General features: G+C 43.0%; 1 protein-coding gene across 1 annotated transcript; it reads left to right on the top strand.

Moving 5' to 3' along the window:
* Nucleotides 1-1,124: 1,124 nt before the first annotated feature.
* LOC120021503 (C-reactive protein-like) lies at nt 1,125-9,284 on the top strand. Its single transcript, XM_038965288.1, has 3 exons — nt 1,125-1,225; nt 2,875-3,344; nt 7,116-9,284. The coding sequence occupies exons 1-3, from the start codon at nt 1,126-1,128 to the stop codon at nt 7,449-7,451; spliced, it is 906 nt and encodes a 301-aa protein (XP_038821216.1). The 5' UTR covers nt 1,125; the 3' UTR covers nt 7,452-9,284.
* The last annotated feature ends 333 nt before the right edge of the window (nt 9,285-9,617 follow it).

Genomic DNA, 9,617 nt, shown 5'->3' with positions numbered 1-9,617 from the left:
CAGGCAGGCAGGAAGGTTTTGAGGTGTGTTTGACTTGAAAATGCATCTCTCCCTCCTGCTTGACATATTCATTCCAACAGGATAATAGCTACAAGTCTCATCCACCAGCCTGGATACGAGGTTAGCCCACTACAGTACGCAGTCGAATACAGTCAAGACACTACACTGCTCTCGAGTGGCTTGAATAGGCACTGCACCTCACACAGACAACAGGGTCGTGTTCAGGAGAGTTCAGCCGCATACTGGATATTGCAGATATAAGTGCCATGAATAGAGTTGAAATGACGCTTTACTACGCATGTCAAAGAGGCATGTCAGTTCTACACAATATATTTCTATCTGTGTGCTCCAGTGACCCAGTCACAGGGATGGGAGGGAATTATGTTGTGTGTGTGTTCCTCCAACGGGCTTATCTGGCTGTACAATAAAGTAAGGTGAGGTAGGTGAAAGTAGACCCTTCAAAATAACTGATCAATAACATTGTATAGGTGGTCTACAGTGTGTGAATTTTTTGTTTTCATAATATGATATAAGTGTAATCTTGGTGGTTTGTATGTTGTTAGTATCAGGGCACAAGGCGAGACCCAGATGCAGACACAGGAGGCAGATGGTTGGAGTCTTAGATGTTCATTGAACTAAAAGGGGGTAGGCAAGAGAATGGTCGTGAACAGGCAAAAGGTCAAAACCAGTTCAGTCCAAAAACAGGCAAGGGTCAAAACCGGGAGGACTAGCAAAAAGAAAATAGAGAAGGCAGGCGCACAGGAAAAACACACTGGTTGACATGGACATAAAAGACGAACTGGCACAGAGAGACAGGAAACACAGGGATAAATACACTGGGGAAAACAAGCGACACCTGGAGCGGGTGGAGACAATCACAAGGACCAGTGAAACAGTTCAGGGTGTGACAGTTAACCCTATTAGCCTACTGTATTGTTACTGTATGACTATGGGGCCAATTCAGCCAGCCTAAAATATACTATTAGCGTGACATTTCTGCAGAACTGAAACTCTTCAGTAAGTGGGAAATGAAACCCATTGGCCTACATATATGCTGTTGGGGCCGTTCTCACTCGTAGGATTTTACTTCTCTAATACTCCTCACACTGCGTCTGGCTCGAGAAGATGATTTCCATTCTTCTTAACGCTCTCGTGCTGCTGTCGGCATTGGGCCGAACTGGGGCAAGATACCCAACAACATCATCGCCCTATACAACCCCTTCAGGTACAGTATTCAAATACGCCCACACACCCCAGGTAGCACATTTAAATCCTTGGAAGTTGTGGGAACATAGGATTTTGGTTTCCCATTGGTTCTGAGAACGAAGCCATACATTTCCAGACTGTTACCGTAAAATTAACATTCTGAGAACATTAGGGAACTTACATTTTTAGGTTGCAGGGCGGTTCAGAGAATGTTTTTCTATAGTTCCCTGAAAGTTTTCCTCTGAGGTTTTATTGACATTCCTATTTGAAGGTAATTAAATAACGTTCTGAGAACATGTTCCAATAAGACTTTTAATAACTCTTATTAGCTTAGTTTACCCGTTTCGAACTCCAAGCACAGATAGGACACATGGAAATGTATTTGCTTGGGCATTAATGCAAACACATTTATTTTATATTGTTGCATGGCGTCAGTGAGATTCAAATCATGTTTAGTATATTCAATCATACCATATTTCAAAGGACTCATTAAGATCAGGTTTGGCCAATTAGTGGACGTGGCAAACACACCTGAATACACTTGCGACATTCTCACGAAACATGTCTGGAACATTAATATCTAATGTTTTGAGAACATGGTTGTCATGTTCTGTGTATGCTTGGTGGGACGTTGATGGAATATTCTCCTAACCCACAGAAAACTAGACATTTCAATGATCTTGCAACGTTCTAATTTAACATGTCTAGAACATTAATATCTTGTGTTTTGAGAACATGGCAACCATGTTCTTTGTATGTTTGGTGGGACGTTGATGGAATATTCTCCTAACCCACAGAAAACAAGTCATTTCAATGTTCTTGCAATGTTCCCATGAAACGTGTCCAGAACATTAGTATCTTATGTTCTGAGAACATGGTAACCACGTTCTGGGTAGGTTATATTTGACATTACGGGAACAATATCTTAGAAACATAAAATTTACATGAAAACATTAGTAAATGACCTAACGCGACTCTTAAGGGAACGTTCTCTAATGTTGTGGGAACGTTTGTTGTTATCTGGGCAGCTGCACGCACGTGTAACGGATGTGAAATGGCTAGCTAGTTAGCGGGTACGCGCTAGTAGCGTTTCAATCAGTTACGTCACTTGCTCTGAAACCTAGATGTAGTGTGCCCCTTGCTCTGCAAGGGCCGTGGCCTTTGTGGAGCGATGGGTAACGACGCTTCGTGGGTGTCAGTTGTTGATGTGTGCAGAGGTTCCCTGGTTCGCGCCCGTGTCGGGGCGAGGGGACGGTTAAAAGTTATACTGTTACATTGATGCTGTTGACCCGGATCACTGGTTGCTGCGGAAAAGGAGGAGGTTGAAAGGGGGGTGAGTGTAACGGATGTGAAATGGCTAGCTAGTTAGCGGGTACGCGCTAGTAGCGTTTCAATCAGTTACGTCACTTGCTCTGAAACCTAGATGTAGTGTGCCCCTTGCTCTGCAAGGGCCGCGGCCTTTGTGGAGCGATGGGTAACGATGCTTCGTGGGCGACAGTTGTTGATGTGTGCAGAGGTTCCCTGGTTCGGGGCGAGGGGACGGTTTAAAGTTATACTGTTACGCACGCACCCACACACCCACACACACTTAAGACGTTAGGTCTGGGTTCTTTGAAGTGTTCCGTGACAAATTGTTTGATTGATGATTGATTGATTCTCTGCCCCCAGTTCCCACCACAGACCTGCGTGGTCGAATGTTTACAGTGTCGAACTACGGGGGATTTATCATGTACACAGACGCGGTCTCTCCCTACTCCTCTCCCTCCCCCACTGCCTACCCCACTTCTTCTCCCTCCTCTCCATACACCTCATATCCCTACACCACCCCCTCTCCCTCTCTCTCTGCTCTGACTGTGTGTCTGCGTTACATGACCGAGGAGGGAAAAGACTTGACTCTCTTCAGCCTCACTCAGGGGAACTACTGGAACCTGTTACTGGAAAGGAACAGTGGGATGGACCGCCTCTCCACCCATTCCACCTCTCAGTACTTCCGCTCCTATAGGCTGTTATCGAAGTACATCACAGACATAGAGCACCGCCCCTGGACCAATCTGTGTGTTACTTGGGAAGCAGAGACGGGTGTGGCCCAGGTGTGGAGGGGCGGGACTGTCAGCGTTAGGAAGAGAGTGCTTGGACAGGTAAGAGGAGAGAGTGGGGAGACAGGGGAGTCAACATAGAGGGGGAGACGGGGAAAGGAGAGTGGGGGAGGATAGGTGAGAGAGAGGGTGATATACAGTGCCTTCAAAAGGTATTCACACCGTTGACTTTTTCCACATTTTGTTGAGTTACAAATTGGGATTAAAATGGATGTAATTGTCTTTTTTTTCAATGATGTAAACAAAATATGTCAAAGTGGAAGATTTTTTTAAATATTTTTTGAAGATGAATGAAAAATAAAACACTAATATATCTTGATTAGATAAGTATTCAACCCCCTGAGTCAATACATGTTAGAATGACCTTTGGCAGCGATTACAGTTGTGAGTCTTTTTGGATAAGTCTCTAAGAGTTTTGCACACCTGGACTGTACAATATTTGCCCATATTTCTTTTTTTAAATCTTCAAGATCTGTCAAGTTGGTTGGCGATCATTGCTAGACAGCCATTTTCAAGTCTTGCCATAGATTTTCAGGCTGATTTAAGTCAAAACTGTAACTATGCCACTCAGGAACATTCAATGTAGTTATGGTCAGCAACTCCAGTGTATATTTGACATTGAGTTTTAGGTTATTATCATGCTAAAAGGTGAATTTGTCTCTCAGTGTCTGTTGGAAAGCAGATTGTACCAGGTTTCCTGCTAGGATTTTACCTGTGCTTAGCTCTATTCCATTTATTTTTATCCCCCCCAAAAAACTCCCTAGTCCTTGCCGATGACAAGCATACCCATAACATCATGCAGCCACCACCGAGCTTAAAAATATGATGTGTTGTTATGGATTTGCCCCAAACATGATGCTTTGTATTCAGGACAAATAGTATATTTCTTTGCCACATTTTTTGCAGTATTATTTTAGTGCCTCATTGCAAACAGGATGCATGTTTTGGAATACTTTTTTTTTCTGTACACTTCCTTCAGATTCTGTACAGACTACAATGTTAATCCATCCTCAGTTTCTCCTATCACAGACATTAAACTCTGAAACTGTTTTAAAGTCATGTTAACCAATACCATTACACACAGAGTCCATACAACTTATTATATTACTTGTTAAGCAAATGTTTACTCCTGAATGTATTTAGGCTTGCCATAACAAAGGGGTTGAATACTTGGATGATAGCGGGGTGACTTCAGGAAACAGCAGAGGGAGCACCCCCCTATCCACATCGACGGGACAGTAGTGGAGAAGGTGGAAAGTTTTAAGTTCCTCGGCGTACACGTCACGGACAAACTGAAATGGTCCACCCACACAGACAGCGTGGTGAAGAAGGCGCCACAGCGCCTCTTCAACCTCAGGAGGCTGAAGAATTTTGTCTTGTCACCGAAAACACTCACAAACTTTTACAGATGCACAATTGAGAGCATCCTGTCAGGCTGTATCACTGCCTGATATGGCAACTGCTCCACCTACAACCGTAAGGCTCTCCAGAGGGTAGTGCGGTCTGCACAACGCATCATCGGGGGCAAACTATCTGCCCTCCAGGACACCTACGTCACAGGAAGGCCAAAAAGATCATCAAGGACAACAACCGCCACTGCCTGTTCACCCCGCTATCATCCAGAAGGCGAGGTCAGTACAGGTGCATCAAAGCTGGGACACAGACTGAAAAACAGCTTCCATCTCAAGGCCATCAGACTGTTAAACAGCCATCACTAACATTGAGTGGCTGCTGCCAACATACTGACTCAAATCTCTAGCCACTTTAATAATAAAAAATTGGATGTAATAAATGTATCACTAGTCACTTTAAACAATGCCACTTTATATCATGTTTACATACCCTAAACTACTCATCTCATATGTACAGTATATACTGTACTCTATACCATCTACTGCATCTTGCGTGTGCCGCACAGCCATCGCTCATCCATATATTTATATGTACATATTCTTATTCATCCCTTTACACTTGTGTGTATAAGGTAGTTGTTGTGAAATTGTTAGATTATTTGTTAGATATTACTGCGCTGTCGCATTTCGCTACAGTCGCATTAACATCTGCTAACCATGTGTATGTGAGCGATACAATTAGATTTCATTTGATTTGAAAACATTTCAGTTTAAAATGTTTTATTAATTTGTGAAAATGTCAACAACAAAAAATCCACTTTGACATTGTGGCATATTGTGTGTAGATCAGTGGCACAAAAGTTTAATTTAATCAATGTAAAATTCAAACTGTAACACAACAAATGATGGAAAAAGTCAAGGGGTGTGAATAGTTTCTGACAGCACTGTAATTGCACCACAGCTGGCCCTGTGCCTCTTAACGCGAGTCGTGGGGTAGTAAGGAAAAACACAAGACACATTTCAAATAAAATAAAATAAAACTAACCGGGGGCACCGTAAGGAGTGTTAAAGTGACTATGCATAGATTATAAACAGAGAGTAGCAGCAGCGTAAAAGAGGGGTCTGGGTAGCCCTTTGATTAGCTGTTCAGGAGTCTTATGGCTTGGTAGAAGCTGTTAAGAAGCCTTTTGGACCTCGACTTGGTGCTCCGGTACCGCTTGCCTTGCGGTAGCAGAGAGAACAGTCTATGACTAGGGTGGCTGGAGTCTTTGACAATTTTTAGTGCCTTCCTCTGACACCGCCTGATATAGAGGTCCTGGGTGGCAGGAAGCTTGGCCCTAGTGATGTCCTTGGCCGTACGCACTACCCCGGCCGAGCAGTTGCCGTACCAGGCAGTGATGCAACCAGTCAGGATGCTCTCGATGTTGCAACATGCTGATAGAAATTAGGTAAAACTGATTTGAGTTTCCCTGCATTAACGTTCCCGGCCACTAGGAGCGCCGCCTCTGGATGAGCGTTTTCCTGTTTGCTTATGGCCGTATACAGCTCATTGAGTGTGATCTTGTACCAGCATTGGTCTGCGGTGGTATATAGACAGCTACAAAAAATATAAATGTAAACTTTCTTGGTAAATAGAGTGGTCTACAACTTATCATGAGATAGTACCTCAGGCAAGCAAAACCTCGAGACTTCCTTAGATTTTGTGCACCAGCTGTTGTTTACAAATATGCATAGGCCGCTGCCCTTTGACTTACCAGAGGCCACTGTTCTATCCTGCCAAAAAAGCTTAAAACCCTCCAGCTGTATGTTAATCATGTCACCGTTCAGCCATGACTCTGGGAAACATAAGATATTACAGTTTTTAATGTCCCGTTGGTAGGATATACGTGCTCGTAGTTCATCCATTTTATTATCGATTGATTGTACGTTGGTTAATAGGACCGATAGTAAAGGTAGATTATCCTCTCGGCGACTAATCCTTACAAGGCACCCAGACCGTCGTCCACGATACCTCTGTCTTTTCCTCCTACGAATGACGGGGATGAGGGCCGTGTCGGGTGTCTGGAGTAAATCCTTCCCGTCCGATTCATTGAAGAAGAATTCCTCCAGTACGGGGTGAATAATCGCTGCCCTGATTTCACGAAGCTCTTTTCGGTCATAAGGCACGGTGGCAGAAACATGTACAAAATAAGTTACAAATAACGCGATAAAACATACACAATAGCACAATTGGTTACGGGATCGTAAAACGGCAGCCATCTCCTTCGGCGCCATTATTTCAGTATTTCCTGAAGTAATTCAGCATAATTTAGACAATGATTGTGTGCATTTGTCATATATTATTCTAATGATTGTATTTGTGTGTGTGTGTGTGTGTGTGTGTGTGTGTGTGTGTGTGTGTGTGTGTGTGTGTGTGTGTGTGTGTGTGTGTGTGTGTGTGTGTGTGTGTGTGTGTGTGTAGGTGAACAGTGCACCTCTTGTCTTGCACATGTATCAGTTTGAGGGCCAGGTAACTGACGTGGAAGTGTGGGACAGAGTCCTCTCCTCGAGCGTGATACTGGACTACATGTCTGGGTGGTATTACAACCCAAGGTTCTACCACTACACCCCTGGTAACCTGCTGACCTGGTCCAAGGCCATCTACTCCACCACTGGAGACGTCCTCCTGGAGGGAAACGCCTACAACTCTGACCATCAGCCTATCAGGGGCCAGCACCAACCCCCAGGACCAATGAGAGGGAAGAGAAAGAGGAAGTTTTTGAAGGGAGGGCGCAGAGAGATTTCCACAAAATCTTAACTTAGACTAGAAGATGCCTATAGAAAGTCTACACTCCCTTTAACTTTTCACATTTAGTTGTGTCAGTGCATGCATTTAAATTAGGATTTTTCCACTTATCTACACACCATACTCTACACTTTTAAGAGGATTTATTTTATTGTGAAAAAAAAGTATATATTAAAAATACGAAAAACTGAAATATCATAATTGGATAAGTCTTCACCCCCCTGAGTTAATACTTGGTTGAAGCACCTTTGGCAGCAATTACAGCTGTGAGTCTGTTGGGATAGGCTTCTACCAACTTTGCAAATCTACATTTGGCATTATTTGACCATTCTTCTTCACAAAACTGTTCAAGCTCTGTCAAGTTCCTTAGGGACCATTGATGGGCAGCAATCTTCAAGTCATGCCACAAATTTTCAATTGGATTTAGGTAGGGGCTCTGACTGGGCCACTCAAGGACATTTACCTTTTTATTCCTTAGCCACTCCACTGTAGCTTTGTCTGTGCTTCGGGTTGATGTCATGCTGAAAGGTGAACTTCCGTTACATTTTCAGCTTTTCTGTACATTGCTCCATTAATTTTCCCATCTATCCCGATAAGGGCCGATGAGAAACATTCCCATAACATGATGCTGCCACCACCATGCTTCACATTAGGGATGGTGTTCTTTGGGTGATGTGCCATGTTGGGTTTGTGCCCAATGTAACGCTTTAAATTTAGGCCAAAAAGCTCCACTTTAGTTTCATCAGACCACAAAACTTTTTTTCACATGGTTACAGAATCTCCCTAGTATTTTTGTTGCATATTTCAAATGGGATTCAAGGGGCGTTTTCTTGAGTAATGGCTTCCTTCTTGCCACCGTTCCATACATGCCAGATTTGTGGAGTACTATTGTTGTCACATGCACACTTTAACCAGTCTTGGCCATAAAAGCCTGAAGCTCTTTCAAAGTTGCCATTGGACTCTTGGTAGCCTCTCTGATCAGTCTCCTACTTGCTCTGTCATCCAGTTTGGAGGGACCAGCCTGATCTAGACACAGTCTTGGTGGTGCCATACACCTTCCACCTCTTAATAATTGTCTTGACTGTTGCCCAAGGGATGATCAAGGCCTTTGAAATATTTTTATATCCAGCCGCTGATTTGTGCCTTTCCACAACTTTGTCCTGGAGTTCTTTTTAAAGCTTTGGTGCTCATGGTTAAATGTCTGCTTTGCAATTCACTACCCAGCAGAGCGAACCAACAGGAACTGCTGAAATTATCCTGAAATCATGTGAATCCCTACCATTTAACACAGATGGAGGCCATTTAACTTGGTGTGTGATTTTGAAGGTAATTTGGTACACCTGAGCTAATTTAGGATTGCTACTACAAGGGGTGTGGACACTTATCCAACCAAGCTATTTCCGTTTTAATTTTTTATTGATTAAAACAAATCCACAGTATTTTTATCCCTTTGTAGTTGTGGGGTAGGATGTGTAGATCAATAATAAGGATCTACACATAATAAGGCGACAAAAATAACATTTTGAAAGGGAATGTAGACTTTCTATATGTCCTAGCGATGCTCCTTGGATGATAGTTGTGTATCGCTAAATTACTACATTCTGATTCCAATAGATTAACCATGTCTGTTCTGATGGTCTCCAAATGAAGTCCTTCACTGGCTGATGATGTAAAATATGTTTTAAGGTATTAAATGATTAATACATGATTTAAATGGTTGTTAAGCACTTAAATTAAAAGCAATTGATGATAAACATTTTTGGAGATTTTTGTAGGAGTAGGGTCTGGGAAGCCGTCGCTTTGGCAAGTTTAATACTGAAATGTTGCCATGTCACAAAACAGCCTCAGCCAGGTGTGTAACTTGTGGGGGGCAGGGGGGGTCAATATTAGAAACAGTTCAATTTGACCCCCCCCCCCCCAATAATATACCATGATTAGTTTGAATGATTGGTGTTGCATCTTTGCTGGGTTCTTTTACTGAAGACTCCGAAGCGTCCTTCTAATAAACGGAACAGATTTATTTAATGTTCTCCGTAACACATTACAGTCGACTACTCTCTACAGTGTCTTCAGCCCAACTCTCAAATACATCATTGAACTTTTGTCCACCCTTGCATCTCGTAATCAAATCAAAGTTTATTTGTCACGTGCACCGAATACAACAGGTGTAGTAGACCT

The sequence above is a fragment of the Salvelinus namaycush genome, chromosome 26 (genome assembly GCF_016432855.1).
Source record: "Salvelinus namaycush isolate Seneca chromosome 26, SaNama_1.0, whole genome shotgun sequence".
NCBI classification, from domain to species: domain Eukaryota; kingdom Metazoa; phylum Chordata; class Actinopteri; order Salmoniformes; family Salmonidae; genus Salvelinus; species Salvelinus namaycush.
Note: the sequence above shows the minus strand (reverse complement) of the source record. Positions and strands in the feature narration are given on the sequence as shown.